General features: G+C 44.0%; 1 protein-coding gene across 1 annotated transcript in view; it reads left to right on the forward strand.

Moving 5' to 3' along the window:
- The window catches only part of CALY (calcyon neuron specific vesicular protein), a 102,123-nt gene that overhangs the window by 63,284 nt on the left and 21,270 nt on the right, over nucleotides 1-17,569 (forward strand). Inside the window, exons 2-3 of the mRNA XM_063958626.1 lie at nucleotides 6,085-6,221; nucleotides 11,483-11,602. Coding sequence (XP_063814696.1) covers nucleotides 6,099-6,221; nucleotides 11,483-11,602 — 243 coding nt within the window. The 5' untranslated portion in view covers nucleotides 6,085-6,098. The remainder of the gene's footprint in view (nucleotides 1-6,084; nucleotides 6,222-11,482; nucleotides 11,603-17,569) is intronic.

The following is a 17,569-nucleotide window of genomic DNA, read 5'->3' on the forward strand; positions in this document are numbered from 1 at the left end:
GACCTATAGTTTGGTCAGTCAGTTCTGCAGGAGCCTCCGCGCTCTCCCTCCCATTCTGGGAGCTTTGGTACATCCCCATGGTTCTAATGTGGACCCCAGCATCCTCTAGGACGTAAGAGAAAATAGAATTTTAATTACCTACCGGTAAATCCTTTTCTCATAGTCTGTAGAGGATGCTGGGCGCCAGCCCAGCGCTTCGTTTTCCTGCATTTCTACTTGGTTGAGTATTGGTTCAGCTGTTACTGTTCCTCTTTCATGCTTGGTTAGCATAGGTTCTTCAGGTTACATGCTGACTGAAAGGGTTTCTTCCTATTTCATTGTAGATGACATGGTTTCTTCATGTTGCATGATGGTTGGCATGATTTCTTCATGTTTCATCATCCTGGTTGGCATGATTTCCTCATGTTTCCTGCTGGTTAGCGTAGTTTCTTATAGTTGCCTGCTGGTTGGCAAGGTTTCTTCATGTTTCATGTGGTTTTGCATGATTTCTTCATGTTGCATGCTGGTTGGCATGATTTCCCCATGTTGCATGCTAGTCAGCATGATTTTTCAATTCGGTGTGAGCTGGTGTGAATCTCGCCACTATCTGTGTTTTTCCTTCTCTCGAAGTATGTCCATCTCCTCGGGCACAGTTTCTAGACTGAGTCTGGTAGGAGGGGCATAGAGGGAGGAGCCAGCCCACACTATTAAACTCTTAAAGTGCCAATGGCTCCTTGTGGACCCGTCTATACCCCATGGTACTAATGTGGACCCCAGCATTCTCTACGGACTACGAGAAAAGGATTTACCAGTAGGTAATTAAAATCCTATTTTTTTCTGGCGGATGTCTAAAGACTATATGGGGAGTCTAAGGAGGAAGGAGCTCAGTTCACCATAGACCCAAATGTTTTGTGTAATCTGGTAGGCGACATATTTTCTATGTGTAGTGAACGTTATAGGCATTTTATAGACTACAACCTTAAAATAAAGTGTGTTAGTAGCATCAGAAACAACACTCCTTACTTACTTATTTCGACTGCTGGGATCCTGACAGTCGAGATTTCATACTGAATCCTTGTAATCACCTTTTTATTCCCTTTAGCATACCTCCCAACATTCTGGACCAGCAAGTTGAGACTCCTGCGTGCAGCAAAGCTGCATGTGCCTGGAAAGAGGGCATGGCCTCTGTAAAAGGAGGCGTGACTTCATCGGAATGCAGTGACCAAGAGCCACACCTCCTGTTTTCATCACTGTCGGGGCATGTCCAGTGCTCTGAGTTGCTGACTATGTCCCTAGTACCTCTGTCTCCCGCGAATAGCGCACAGCATCTATTTGCTGTGGAGCAGAGAGTGACAGGGAGCCTCCCAACTATTCGCCACCACTGTTGGACACTGCGGCCCACAGATGGGACATAGGGACAGTGCGCAACAAACAGGACTGTCCCGCAAAAATCGGGGCAGTAGGGAGGTATGCCTTGAGGGCAGTTATTAGCAGAGGTGTAAGAGGCTGTAGCTTCCCAAAAATTGAGTACAAGCTATAGAATACATACATTAGCTCTCTCATTTATTTAGCAGCAGGGGGCAGTAGCACCCCAATTATGAATATAAACAACGAATAAAGTATTGGCTTTTTTAATCATCTGAAAATCAAGGTCAGATAACTGGTGTTAATACAAAACTATTATTCTGCAGTTTAAACTCGGCAGTGTCGGACCGGGGCATGAAGGGCCCACCGGGGGAATGCAATGGTAGGAGCCCATGTTTAAAGGTGTGGCCAGTCTCCAGAGGGGGTGTGGCCAGCTGCCAGAGGCTTTGCTAACCATTACAGAGTGTATGGTCTTGGTACCACTCCCTTGATAAATATATAGTAAATACTGCTAGTGCATCATGATAATGTACCAGATTATTAATAGCAATGCACTGCAGAGAATCCACCATAGTCCTGTACAGCATAAGGTACCATACGGTGCATCTGGAAAGTATTCACAGCGCTTCACTGCACTACAATTTTGAGCTTCATGGCAAAGGCTGTGAATACTTATGAACATGCAATTTCTTAGTTTTTATTTTTAATGAATTTGAAAAATCTTTTCCTGTTGTCATTATGGGGTATTGTGTGTAGATTTTTGAGGGAAAAAATGTATTTTTCCATTTTGGAATAAAGCTGTAACATAACAAAATGTGGAAAAAGTGAAGAGCTGTGAATACTTTCTGGATACACTGTGTATAATGATTAATTCAAGTGTACAGTCTGGAACCTGAGGAGGTGGTTTCCCCTGTACCCCTGTGTGCCAGTCCAACCCTGAAGCTTGGTAACATCTGAGCATATCAATGCTTGATCAGCAAATGCAGAACAATTAGCTGTTTCACAAATTGATACAATTGTTCTATCCTACAATATCTTTCTTCAAGGCCTTTAGCAGCTTCTGAGCAATGCAAAGACTTATGGGGGAATGTAACTGATTGTGAAAAATTATTGTATAAAGATGTCCATTTATCGCTGTTTATTATCGTGTTATTGATGCAATTCAATTGTGTCCCTTTTGTGTGTGCGGTAATTGACCCATTTTCATGCGAAAACACATGGATCCAGAATATGTTTTGATGATCTCGGCCGCAAAAACGGGTCCACTATTGCAGATTTTTTTTCTCCTGCCTTGGGCAGGTGAAAAAAAATTCCACGTTACTGCCGGCGGTCAGGGCTAGTTGAATTAGCCCCTGGGGATCTATTCTGCGGCTAATTCTTGATTTACAAGAGATAGAATATATGGCAATAACTGTCAATAACCCCTACTGTTATATTATGTTGTAGATAGATATTTACTTTGACATGTGTTTACATTGTTAGAAGTGTATATTTGCTGCTTTACTTAACATGGTATAGTTATTTTCAACAGCTTACTGATGCTTGAAAATTTTACAAATACAAGTGTATTTAATGTATTTAACATGATGTCCTATAGTCACTTAGGTCACTCTGTCTGGCATGGTATAAAATAGATTCCCAGACTGGCAGAGTGCAGAGCAAATATGTACTTGAGTTGACATACATTAGTATGGAATCTCTTATTAGGAAACCTATTCTTCAGAAAGTTGTGAAGTACTGAAAATACTGATTTTATGGTATTGCAGCATTTTGGTGATTTTAATCATATACAACAGCATGATCTCCTTGTTTTTGTGTTTACTTAACAACTCCTAAGAATAGATTTCCCCAAAATAAGGGGAATTCTTAAATGTGATTCACTTGATTTTTTTCTTTCAAAAATAGAAATAGATACATTTAATAAATGTTCCACAAGTACACAAATGCACTCATTTTTGGCAACCACAACTTCCTCCTAGCATATAGTTGGTGTGGTATACAAGATCTACAATGTCTAGGTCAGGCTTTTTCAACCAGTGTGCCATGGCACACTAGTGTGCCGCGGCCAGTTGCAAGGTGTGCCGCGGAGTCAGAGCAGCTTCCTGCACCTTCAGAGTGATCTGTTGGCCCGGGCTCTTCTTAGAGGATCAGTCGTGCCCCAGTCAGTAGACCTATGCCTTGAAGACGCGGCAGTGTGACATCATAGGTCACAGCCACCACTTCTCACCACCCAGCCCACCCGCCTGCATACACATCTTCCAGTTCCCACCCGCATACAAAACTTTCCCTGCCCACCACATCCACTCCTACCTGACCGCCCACTGCTCAGTATTCGCAGCACCCCACTATGAACAACCCCCGTCACTGAGGGACAGGGAAGAGGACAGCTGACAGATAGGGGCTAATATTAGTTATCTTATTTCTCCTGTGGGGAGCAATAGGATTTATGTGGGGAGCAAAAGGATTTATGGGGGGAGCAAAAGGGTCTATGGGGGGAGCAATGTGAATAATTTAATAGGATTTATGGGGGGAGCAATGTGATATATTTCCCTTCGTAGGGCAGTGTATGTGTGGATTTTTTTTTACTGTGAGGGCCAATGTGTGTGTGGGTTTTTTTTCCTTGGAGAACTGATGGTGTGCCTTGGCAATTTTAAAATACTATTCGTGTGCCGCGAATTAAAAAAGGTTGAAAATCACTGGTCTAGGTCATTAGGCCGGCCCATATGGTCGACATGCATTAGGACGACATTTACAAGAGGTTGACATGGACAAAAGGTCAACCTATGAAAGGTCGACACCAGAAAAGTTTGACATGGACAAAAGGTCGACACGGCAATGGTTGACACAAAAATGGTCGACACACTTTGAGAAAAATGTTTTGTTTTTTTTTCTATCTGGGACCACCATTTAAAGAAATGTGTCCCTCATGGGCTCACTTCACTCGCCATGCTTCAGGTGTGGTGTCTCACTTCACTTGACACAAGGCTACTAAAGGTTATAATTTGTGACATGGTAGTCAAGAATGGAAAAAGTCCATAAACATGAACCCCTCCTCCCCAAAAAAATCTGTTGATTATGTGTGTGTCGACCATTGCCATGTCGATCATTTGAACCTGTCAACCTTTTGTCTATTTTAACTTTTGTCCATTTTTCCCAGTGTCGAACTTTCATATGTCGACATGTTGTCCATGTCAACTTAATGCATGTTGACCAAATGGGGTCAACCTATTGACTGTCGACCTAGATGTTGTTGACCTATAGTCGAGATCTCGCATATAGCAATTCATTTTCATGTTAGTTGGGGGGACAGAGGTCTTTATAGAATACTGTATAATATTAAACGAATACCTCTTTCAGACCACCACCTATGAACATGGGTTATTGGCACATGAGTGCACATAACTCGTGTTCAGGTGCGGTCTGAAAGGTGCAAGGGTTGAGCGACCTGGTATTTCAACCCTGGTCGCGAGCAGAGTTGAACTCGTGTTCAACCCGGCTCACAGGGCCTAATTCAGACCTGATCGCAGCAGAAAGTTTGTTAGCTAATGGGCAAAACTATGTGCACCGCAGGTGGAACAGATGTAACATGTGCAGAGAGAGTTAGATTTGGATGGGGTGTGTTCAAACTGAAATCTAAATTGCAGTGTAAAAATAAAGCAGCCAGTATTTACCCTGCACAGAAACAATATAACCAACCCAAATCTAACTCTCTCTGCAAATGTTATATCTGCCCCCCCTGCAGTGCACATGGTTTTGCCCATTAGCTAACAAATTTGCTGCTGCAATCAGGTCTGAATTAGGCCCACCGTGCAGTGTGAATGGGAGCTGGATCAATGCGACCCATTTCCCGTTCACTGTGTGTGTACAGGTGGTGCTTGGAGATCATGTGATCTGAGGCGGGTCGCACACTGGGAGCTCCCGTGTCAGGACCCCATGTGCGATCCGCCTCAGGCGGTCTGAAAGGGGTATAATTGTGCCCCCTTAGCATAATAATAATAATAATAATAATAAATGGATGCCAAAAAAGCTAAAATCTGGAAAATGAGCAAGAGCAGTCTCACATAAAATATATTGTTTTATTGCCACTTAATTTTAACTTATTGCTTGTTCTAATGCACATACACCTATTTCCTCCTCCGTTCTACTAAGCCCTAATTTCCTACTTTAAAATTTCCACTCTTCAATCTGCACAGCAGAAACTAAATACTCTGAGTGGAGGGAGCAGGACAGTTAGATCACAGGCTTTGAAGAGAAACCAATAAGCTTTCATGAGTAGCTGTGATCTCTAAGCTTTGCACTGCAGAGCAGTGGACAGTCTGATAGAACAATGAAGAACTTTGCAGAGTGAAAGTTCAAAACTGTGAAAAAAAACTTTCAGATGGTATGTTGTGAATGACAAAGAAATAAATGTGTAGATCCTTGATAGAACATGAACACAAGTAGTAGGTAATCCTTAAGAAATTAGATAAATCGGCTTGGAATATAAGAACATACATGTTCTGTGGTATTCTGGCAGAAACAGACGGCGCAAACACTGGTATAACTTTGTTGTACTTTTAGTGAATAATAAGAAAAGCAAGTTTAGCATCCTCATGAAAAGTGAATTAAAGCATAATAAACAAACTTAATTTTGGGCAGTTTGTACCTGTTACAATAATTAGACATTGTTAAGTACTGTATTGTTTTTCATAATTTCAATGTATCCAATAAATTTGTTACTGTGTTTTTTACAATCTTTAGCTGGGCCAGGCACAATGGTACAGCTGGGGACTAGCCTAACCGAGAAAGGTGACAATGAACAAGGACTGGATGAAGATGAGGTGCCCTTAATAGCACCTCTAGATGTCAACCAACTGGAGCAACCTTTTCCTGACAAGGTACCTTCCAGTGACATTGCAAGCCTTGTGTACAATCTCACAAATTACCATCTTTTCAGTAATAAAATAGTATAGAGAGCACTTTTTTGATCAAATAAAGATTTGCTATTTGGTAGTGACAGTTGCCTCACCCATTTTATATAAACTTTGTTATGTTTATATAAAGTTAATATAACGTTTATATAAATGTAATACTGTCTAAAGTTTAATTTTTTTTGTATTTTTTTAATTAGCCATGTCTGCTGTACCAAAAACTGCTTACAAGGCATGTGTTTCTTCAGATAAGGACTTGCAACACCAAGTTTGATATCTAATGCTACTTGTTTTGGTATTAAGAAACGGTTAACCTTAGGCAGCACAATAGTTTGAAAAGTAACAGCATGATGTACAACAAGCGTATAAAAAAAAAGGATGAAAAAATGGTATTACAATGTGTTAAACCCCGGCAGTTATTGCGGCCTTGATAAATATTATAAGGCTAATAAGGGCAAGTTTAAAAGATCAGAAATTAAAAAATGGCTTCAAAATCAAGATGCCTATACGTTGCATAAGCCAGCGTGAAAAACCTATAAAAGGAACATGATTTGCGTATTGGCTATAAATCAGCAATGGCAATGTGATCTGGTCTCACTCATAGACCTTGCAAAGTACAACAATGGCTTTAAATACATATTAACCATTATAGATATATTTAGTAAGTGAACATTGTCACGATCCGAGTACTAAGACACTATCTCCCTTCTGGTTGTATGCCCTCCGCGGCCTCCGCTGCCTTCCACGTGTCTCAGCATGCACTTGTTGTTTGACGTCTCCTGTCCTCTGCGGCCGGAGCCGCCATTACTACTATGTTTCTACATTGTGTTCCAAACCAGGTTTTCCATCTTACTTCCAGCATGGGCGCAGCCATGTTGGATGCAATCACATGTTCCAGCTCCTCCAATCTACTGGCTCTGAAATCTGCATAATTGCCCAGCCAATGCCTGCATAGCTGCAGGTATAAGTATCCTGTGTCTGGGCCAGATAGATGTCAGTGCTTCAATGGTCTTCAGTGTTTCCAGTGAGCAGTTCTTCCATGGACTTTCTCTGCAGTGCTTCATTTGTCTCCAGTGGTTCCTGTGTGCAGTCCTCTACAGATTCTCCAGTGAACTCTCCTGCATTCAAGCCTGACTCCTCTGTGTTACACTCTGTGGTGTAACACGACACCACTGTGATTAACCCTCTACAACATCACCTTACTCACCTGTGTCTGTATTCCGGCTTTCCAGCAGCCACTCTTCAACAACTACAGTTTTCCAGCGCACTCCAGCTTCTATTTCAATTTTCCAGCGAACCCTAGCTTCATTTACAGTTGACAGAACTTTTCTCTACATTCCAGGTTACTGGTATTAACCAGTTGCACACCTAAATTTCCACTTGTGACTTTCTATTGTTTTTGCACGTTTTATGACTTTCATTTAATAAAATCACTTAAAGATATTTCCAGTTGTCGTGGTCACGCCTTCGGGCATCCTTGCTACTGTCTTTACACATGTCCAGGAGTCCAATCGCTCCTCCAACATTCAGGTACCCGTCGACCCCTACAACTGAGGCTCCCAGTCATGGTCTCCAGCCCTCAGTTGTGACAGTAAGCACTGACCTAATGGATCCAGCCGGAGACCTGGCCCAAGCGCTTAGGCTGATACAAAAATTGGCAACCCGCCTTGAACGTCAGGAGGCTGCTCAGGACCATGTTGTTCGCTGTCTCCAGGACCTCTCCTCCCGGCTGGATGAAATTCAAGTGGCCCTCCGTGGATCAGGGGCGTCCAGTGTGCCGACTCCAGCGCCTCTGGTGGTGTCCCCACCCACCATACCTGTTCCTGCTCCCTATCTTCACTTGCCGACTCCTGCTAAATATTATGGATCCCCTAAAGCCTGCAGGGGTTTCCTAAACCAGTGCGAGATCCAATTTGAATTGCAACCCAGCAGTTTCCCTACTGACCGCATTAAGGTGGCATACCTTATTTCTCTTCTCACTGGTGCTGCTCTAGACTGGGCCTCACCTATATGGGAAAGGTCTGATGCTCTGTTGTCATCCTATGCTAACTTCGTGGCAACGTTCAGACGAATTTTCGATGAGCCAGGTCGAGTGACATCAGCCTCTTCAGAGATCCTTCGACTGCGTCAGGGGACGCGAACTGTCGGTCAGTATTTGGTGCAATTCCAGACCTTGGCATCTGAAGTCTCCTGGAATGATGACGCTCTTTATGCAGCCTTCTGGGGAGGGCTATCCGAGCGTATCAAAGATGAGCTCGCTGCTAGAGACTTGCCTTTAACTTTAAACGAGCTCATTTCCCTCTGCACTAAGGTCGATTTACGGTTCCGTGAAAGGGCTGTTGAACGAGGAAGATCCACATTTCCCAAGATTCCTACTGTTTCCATTCCTCGTCAGCCATCTCCGTCTAGGGAGGAACCTATGCAGATAGGTCGCTCTCGTTTATCTCAGGCAGAGCGTAGTAGACGTCTTGCTGAGCGTCTCTGTTTGTATTGTGCCGAATCTTCTCATGTTCTCAAGTCCTGTCCCAAGCGTCCAGGACAACCTCAAGTCCTAGCCCACCAAGGAGGAGACCAGCTAGGAGTGACGAATTTCTCTCCATTTCCAAGTAACTGCAATCTCTCCGTTTCTCTGCAGGTGGCTCAGCGTACTAAGAATCTCACTGCCTTATTGGATTCTGGAGCAGCCGGAAACTTTATTACAGAGAGGTTCATTAAGCAGTGGTCTCTACCCACTGAGAGACTGTCATCACCGATATCTCTAACTGCTGTGGACGGCAGTAGGATTCCTGATGCGGTGATTACCTCCAAGACCCTACCTATCCGTCTGAAGGTAGGGGATCAGCATACAGAGTTGATTTCTTTCCAGGTTATCCCCAGGGCCACCCATCCTGTGGTCCTCGGCCTTCCATGGCTACGTCTGCATAACCCTCAAGTTGATTGGAAGTCGACCCGTATCCTGACATGGGGTCCTTCCTGCTCTGAGACCTGTCTCCAAAAAGAGCTTCCAGTTCTTCTATCCTCCTACAAGTCTTCTGATGTCCTGTCTCCTCCGTGCCAAGACTCCAAACTACAGTTTTGTCCAGGGTCACCGAATCACAAGGCTGATGCCCTTCCCCGCTCCCGGGAGCAAGAAAATGAGTCTGAGTCTACTGTCAAGCATTATATTGTTGATCCAGTGGCGTTCTCCGCAGTGAGGATGGACTCTATGCCCCCGCCAGGGAAAAATTTAGTGAAGCCGGCTTTCAGGAGGAAGCTCTTGCATCGGGCACATTCCTCTCGCTTTGCCGGACACGCGGGCATACGCAAGACCTTAAAATTCGTTTCCAGGTCAAATTGGTGGCCGACCCTAAAAAAGGACATTGCTGAATTTGGGGCCTCCTGCCCAAAATCTGCCCAGCACAAAGTATCCCGCCAGTCACCCACTAGGCAACTGGTTTCCTTGTCTGTTCCTCATCGTCCGTGGGTTCATTCCTCGATGGATTCTGTCATGGATTCCCCACTCCCAAGTTGGCACAAGTCTTCTTCCAGAAGTTCCATTCCAGATGGCCAGGAAAACTTAAGAAGTGTCCTGGGGCCACTCCTAAAAGGGGGGGTACTGTCACGATCCGAGTACTAAGACACTATCTCCCTTCTGGTTGTATGCCCTCCGCGGCCTCCGCTGCCTTCCACGTGTCTCAGCATGCACTTGTTGTTTGGCGTCTCCTGTCCTCTGCGGCCGGAGCCGCCATTACTACTATGTTTCTACATTGTGTTCCAAACCAGGTTTTCCATCTTACTTCCAGCATGGGCGCAGCCATGTTGGATGCAATCACATGTTCCAGCTCCTCCAATCTACTGGCTCTGAAATCTGCATAATTGCCCAGCCAATGCCTGCATAGCTGCAGGTATAAGTATCCTGTGTCTGGGCCAGATAGATGTCAGTGCTTCAATGGTCTTCAGTGTTTCCAGTGAGCAGTTCTTCCATGGACTTTCTCTGCAGTGCTTCATTTGTCTCCAGTGGTTCCTGTGTGCAGTCCTCTACAGATTCTCCAGTGAACTCTCCTGCATTCAAGCCTGACTCCTCTGTGTTACACTCTGTGGTGTAACACGACACCACTGTGATTAACCCTCTACAACATCACCTTACTCACCTGTGTCTGTATTCCGGCTTTCCAGCAGCCACTCTTCAACAACTACAGTTTTCCAGCGCACTCCAGCTTCTATTTCAATTTTCCAGCGAACCCTAGCTTCATTTACAGTTTACAGAACTTTTCTCTACATTCCAGGTTACTGGTATTAACCAGTTGCACACCTAAATTTCCACTTGTGACTTTCTATTGTTTTTGCACGTTTTATGACTTTCATTTAATAAAATCACTTAAAGATATTTCCAGTTGTCGTGGTCACGCCTTCGGGCATCCTTGCTACTGTCTTTACGCATGTCCAGGAGTCCCATCGCTCCTCCAACATTCAGGTACCCGTCAACCCCTACAACTGAGGCTCCCAGTCACGGTCTCCAGCCCTCAGTTGTGACAAACATGGCCGGTCAGTCTAACATCCAAGATTGCTACAACAGTTGAAAACACTTTTGAAAAAATATTTAAACAGGACAGCGTGCCAAAAAAATTGCAAACGATCGTGGTAAAGAGTTTCTAAACAAGGTCCTAAAAAAAGTGTTAGAAAAATACGGTATACAGCATTTTGTGACCAACAACAATGTGAAAGCGGCCGTTATAGAGTGCTTCAATGGGACTTAAAAACACATATGTGGTGCTATTTTATAGCTAACAATACTTACAGATATATAGATGTTTCACACAATTTCATATGCAGTTATAATAACACTTACCATAGAACGATTAAGTGTACCCTGTACAAAGTGACCCCATATTACTCTTTGAGAATTTTCAAGACTTCATATGGCGATTACTCAATCGTTCTATGGTAAGTGTTATTATAACTGCATATGAAATTGTGTAAATCATCTATATATCTGTAAGTATTCTTAGTAACTGAGTGCGATAGTATTTGGGTATAATTGTGTGATTTGTAGGGGCATCTATGTTATCTATGAAGAGGAGCAGGATGTGTCTCGGAATGAAGTACGGAGACTGAAGACTCAATACTTCCATTGACTTTTAGTTCTTTGATTTAACTAGTGTAATTTTCCAATGACCATGTCATCTTGCATTCAGTATCCTTTCATAAATTCTTACAATATAATTTGCACCTTCATTCTCTCCTACTAGCTGATTGTAAAGACACGGACAGAGTATCAACTCCAGCAAAAGAAGAAGAGGAAGATGCATGTGCCAGGAATAAAGCGGCTGAACATTAACCTATATGATGAGGTCTCCGAAAAAGTTAAGGTACTATGAAAACTTTTATTTCATTTTTAGGTTTAACAATACAGTAGTAAGTAAATCTCTTTTTTAGTGTATTTAATTTAATACACCACAGTATCCACTTATCCAAACTGCTATTTCTGCATACATTGGTCATATCTAATTGCTGGAGCTGGTACTGGATTGCCACTGAGCTCTCTGGAAGGGTCCAGCAGCAATATAGAGCAATGGGAATGGCTACTGGGGAGATCAGCACTGGCTGTGCTGGCACATTTTCTGTGTAATAATTTCCAGCCAATACAGATGATGTCGGCTAGTAGCAGAAAGTAGATCTGAATAAGAATACCTTCCCTTGTACCATGTGCCCCCTGGGTCAGCCACTGTTGCTGCATTATAAATAAAACATTTTCTAATGTTTTGGTGCCCCCCTCCCTTCGAGTCCACCTATGTATCTTGGCCTAATTTAGACAATTTCTCTCACGCAACCAAAACTATGGTGTTTAGTTAGCGCACATGCACATACCACACATCCCTGCTTTCTCCATTTAAATGGATTCACATTATTACCTTGATGAAATTAAGTATGAGATTATGGTGTTAAGCTTGAGCTCCATTTATATCACTCAACATGGGTTTGGCATATTTGGGGGGGGTTTCAATGTGCGGACTAATATATTAAATATATTGAATAAAATATTCTTAATAATCTTTGTAACACTTTTTATAACTAAAGCTCTGAAGTATTCTTGGAATTAAAATTACAAATTCTAGTCCTGATTCTGTGATGTTTAGAACCTAAGGCCTCGTGTGGCCCATGTTACCAATTTTTCTAAGTATTAATAACTGTGCGTAACATAGATGCGAAGGCTACCTTGCATTTAGATGCTAAAATCCCTCTTGCTGGTGGTGGCGAATGTTTTTGTATAACCCCGCATGTCCAAAGTGACCCCATGTTACAAGCGGTGCTTCTCTGATTAGCGTATCTGGAGAAGCGACCGGCAGGTCCGTGACATTTTGACTTACAATATCATCTCTATGCTGATGATACTCAAATCTACCTTTCCTCCCCTGACCTCTCACCTGCTCTCACCTGTTCTCCTCACTTGTGTATCCAACTGTCTCTCTGCTATCTCTTCTTGGATGTCTCAGCACTTTCTTAAACTTAACATGTCTAAGACTGAGCTGATCATCTTCCCACCCTCCCGAATAACCTCACTCCCACAGTTTCATTATCTATCGATGGCACTACTATTTCCTCTAGCCCTCAAGTGCGCTTTCTTATAGTAATCCCTCTCCTTCAAACCACACATTCAGCACCTATCAGAAACCTGTAATTTTCATCTCAAAAATATTTCCAGGATCAGACCATTTCTTACCCAGGATGCCACCAAGACCCTTATACACTCACTGGTCATCTCCAGACTGGACTACTGTAATCTCCTCCTGACTGGCATCCCTAATACATACATCCCTAACACATACATCTCTCCACTCCAATCTATCCTCAATGCTGCTTCCCGGATCATCTTCCTCACCAAATGCACTACATCCACCTTCCCCTTCTTACTAGCCCTTCACTGGCTCCTCTTCCCCTTCAGAATCCATTTGAAGCTTCTCACACCCGCTTACAAAGCCCTCACCCACTCCTCTCCCAGTTACATCTCTGACCTTATCTCCCTTTACATTCCCGCTCGTCCTCTTCGCTCTGCTATTGCGCGTCGCCTCTCCTGCCTTCTGATTACCTCCTCTCACTCCTACCTCCAAGATTTTGCACATGCTGCTCCCTTTTCTGGAATTCTCTACCTCACCCGCTCAGACTCTCCACCTCTCTAACGGGCTCTCAAGACACACTTCTTCACCAAACCCAACCATCTCTCATCCTAAGCATTTTGTGGCTTACGCTGACTTTCTACCTCATATGTGTCGCCCCTGTCTGTGTGCCCCTCCTCTTTAGAATGTAAGATCTCACGAGAAGGGTCCTCTTCCCTCATGTGCTTTTACGCCTCTTACTTAACATATCATCTTTTTAATACTCCCTTTGATGGCATCAAATCCTTTGATTTTCTGCCACCCTGATACTTATTTCAGTGCTGTTTACTGATGCAGCTATGTTTATATACCCTGTACTTGTCCTATATTGTATTGAACTATAAGTCGTTGTCTTCATATTTTGCTTATTTGATAACTCTGTAATTGGGCGCTGCGGATCCCATGTAGCGCCATATAAATAAATTATGATAATAATAATAATGTGCGTGTGCATTTTTTTTTTCATGCAAAGCTTATGTGTTTTATTATTTTCCTGTGGGGGCCTGTGTGTATGTGTTTTTCATGCAAAGCCTGTGTGTTTTTTTCATGCAAAGGCCATACGGGCAATTTAATTGTTTCTTGCGGCAACCACCACTAGTGGGTGCCCAACAAAGCAATTCAATTGCTTCATTAAGGCACCCATTAGCCACAGGAGACACTTGTCTGCTCACAGCCTCCTGAGGTGGTGAGCAGAAATGTACAAAAAGTCTGTGGTTTGGGCTCCCTTTACGGGAGTTTCAGCACCCTAACCAGGACTTTAGACAGGTTTAGTTGCTATATGCAGCTATACCTGGTCTATTTGGGTGCGATAAACTAATGGACATCCAGAAAAATTGAACTGCTTCGACAGTTGGTGGCGAGCAATGCAATTAAATCACCCCATTATGTGTTCTTTCTCTTTCATGCGAAGCCTATGTGTTTGGTTTTTTCATGCAAGGAGTGCCAAAATCTATATCTGCCTACTCAAAATATTTGGCTCAGGCTGGTCTGAGTCTGCCTCTCCCTGGCATCATCCACTGCCTCTCCCTGTCACTTACTGCCTCTCCCTGTCACCCAGTGCCTCTCCCCATCATTCTTTCCTGTCACCCGCTGCCGCTCCATCTCCCACTATCTCTCCTCGTCAACACCCTCTCCCTGTCATCCTCTTCATCATGCACTGCCTCCCTCTGGCGTCACCCACTGCCTCCTCTGTCACCCATTCTGTGGTGTCAGTAACTAGCTCACCCTGGCATCACCCACTGCACTTCCTGTCTTCAGAAAAGCAGATTGAGGTGAGGAGCTGAGCAGTGTTGGGTCAGGGACGAGGCGCCAGGAGGTGGAAGATAGAACTGTCACTCGGAGCCAGTGTCTGGGAAGATGAGTCTGGCTCTGACTGCTGAGTGGAGTGGGTGAGGACTGAGGAAGCAAAGATTGGCATGAGCTGAGAAGTGGGTTATGAGGCTGTCATAAGGAAGTATGTTATTAAAATGAGGGTATGGCTTATAAATATGGCATTCCCTTTGAGGCCACACCCCCTGTTGTGAGGTCACACCCACTTTTCCAGGAGCAAAAAGAACCCATCCTCTTTCCTTGTCATGGTGCCCACCTGTCATATTGTTCTGGATCCTCCCTTGCCAATGTATAACTTTCTTCTGGAGGGTCCAGGGCCTGGGGCCCCCCAGTCTGGGCTAAGGCACTGGCGAGAACTGCTTTAGGCCTGGAAAGGACATCCTCTTCTTTAGACAAGTTAATTAACTTCAGCTTCCTGTTACCTTCCAAATCACATAAGCGACAAGCTATGGGGCAACTGTCTTGATTTTTATGAATCTGATGTTTCCTGAGAAGAGTAGGAACATTTTGAAGATTACAAAATTGATGAACTGGTTTCCTTTGTAGAAGAAGGATTAGGTCCGGCAACAGAAATATTTGGGCCCGGAACACGTATTTCCTTGGGGCCCCCCCCATCTACTCCTTTCAACACACTTCTTGTGTGTATATATATATATATTTATTTATGAGTGTGTTATATATGTGGGGGGTTTGGAGGCTGGCTTCAGGGGTGGACACTACCGGGGTTGGCTGGAGGGGAGCACTACCTGCATGGGAGCATACTATGGGGAGGGGGTTTGGTTGGTGGCTGGCTACAGGAGAACACATTGGGGGGAGGGGGTATGGAGGCTGGCTACAAGGGAGCACACTTGTGGTAGGGGGTATGGAGGCTGGCTACAGGAGAACACACTGGGGGTGGGGGAATGGAGGCTGGCTACAGGGGAGCACACTGGGGGGAGGGGGTATGGAGGCTGGCTACAGGGGAGCACACTGGGGGGGAGGGGGTATGGAGGCTGGCTACAGGGGAGCACACTGGGGGGAGGGGGTATGGAGGATGGCTACAGGGGAGCATTATTTTCCTGTGCGGGCCTGTGTGTGTGTTTTTTTTCATGTAAAGGCTATAGGGGCGATTTAATTGTTTCTTGCGGCGACCACCACTAGTGAGTGCTCAACTGGGGGGAGAGGGTATCATACTATGGAGAGGGGTGTGTGGTCGCTGGCTACAGGAGAGCACACTGGGGGGGGGGGGTGTTCACACGTTATATCTGCCTCACCTGCAGTGCACATGGTTTTGCCCAACTGCTAACAAATTTGCTGCTACGATCAGGTCTGAGTTACCCCCCTAATTCAGACCTGATCGCAGCAGCAGCAAATTTTTTCTCTAATGGGCAAAACCATATGCAGTGCAGGAGGGGCAGATATAACTTGCGCAGAGAGAGATTTGGGTGGGGTGTGTTCAAACTGAAATTTAAATTGCAGTGTAAAAATAAGCAGACAGTATTTACCCTGCACAGAAACAATATAACCCACCCAAATCTAACTCTCAGTCTCTGCACATGATACATCTTCCCCACCTGCAATGCACATGGGGGGTCATTTCGACCTGTTTTCAGGGCGTGGTAAGGAAAATGCAGGCGTGTCCAGCAGAATGGAGGGCGGATGTCTGACGTCAAAGCCGGCAAATCCAGCATCGCAGTGATCGTCGCACAGGGTAAGTAGGTATAGGCCTAGTCTTCTTCTGCTTTAAATTTTTTTAAGCTTAGCAGGGCTGTACAAGCGATCGCAGCCCTGCTAAGTTAAAATACACTCCCCAATAGGCGTGTACTAGTTGATCGCAGCAGCAGCAAAATGTTGCTGGCTGCGATCAACTCTGAATGACCACCCTGGTTTTGTCCATTAGAGAACAAATTTGCTGCTGCGATCAGATCTGAATTAGGCCCTGTGTTTTTTGAGCCTAAGATTTCTGCCTAGCCATTGTAGCTAGATTTGTGTTGCGAATTTGTTTCTCTCAATTTCCAAGGGATAATCCGTATATCTGAAAAAAAGGAAATAGAACCATACAATAGTGTAATACAGCAATGTAAAATTGTTCTACAACAGGTGAGTATTAGAAGAGAAAGGTGCAAACAGTCTCATCAAGGAGATCAAGATTCCCTGATTTCGTTAGATCACCTAACGTGTGATGAAATAATGACTGCTGTGTAAACTCATACATGTATGCTTACTTCATAAATGTCAGTATCAAGCCCATAAACAGGTTTCTTTGCAACTTCTAGTTTTTCCACATTAATAGATCATGTCCATCTTTTACTCTAATCTGTAACTGGACCTCAGGTTTTTTTTTTACATGGTCATTCTTATTTGCTGTAATTAGTTTATAGAAAATGTATATATGATGGTTACATTGCTTGAATATCAAAGTGTGGTATTTAAGAACTCTCTCTTCAAATCTCGTTGGATGGAGAGAAATGACCAACAGGCCTATGCTTTGCTCTGACAAAGTATGTAGTTGTAGGAAGCCTGCTCCAAAATCCTGCTGTTAAGCCCCATAGTGTAAGGGTTCTGGCTCTCTTCCTCTATTCCCCCCAGCAGCAGCCTGGTGATCACAGCCTGCCATGCGCAGTAACAGCAGCACCACCTCCTTCTTTCCTTCCTCCACACAAGTGCGATACTCAGTTGTTGGAGTACAATTTTACATTGCAATATTACACTATTGTATGGTTCTATTTCCTTTTTTTTTCTACATATATACGGAGTATCCCTTGGAAATGGAGAGGAACAAATTTGTGTCATCAATTCGTTGGACTGTCCGAAGCGCATGTGAGATTGTTACAATTTATTTGCATCTGTATATCCATGTAAGTTTGGTGACTT

The sequence above is a fragment of the Pseudophryne corroboree genome, chromosome 3 (assembly GCF_028390025.1).
Source record: "Pseudophryne corroboree isolate aPseCor3 chromosome 3, aPseCor3.hap2, whole genome shotgun sequence".
In the NCBI taxonomy this organism is placed as follows: domain Eukaryota; kingdom Metazoa; phylum Chordata; class Amphibia; order Anura; family Myobatrachidae; genus Pseudophryne; species Pseudophryne corroboree.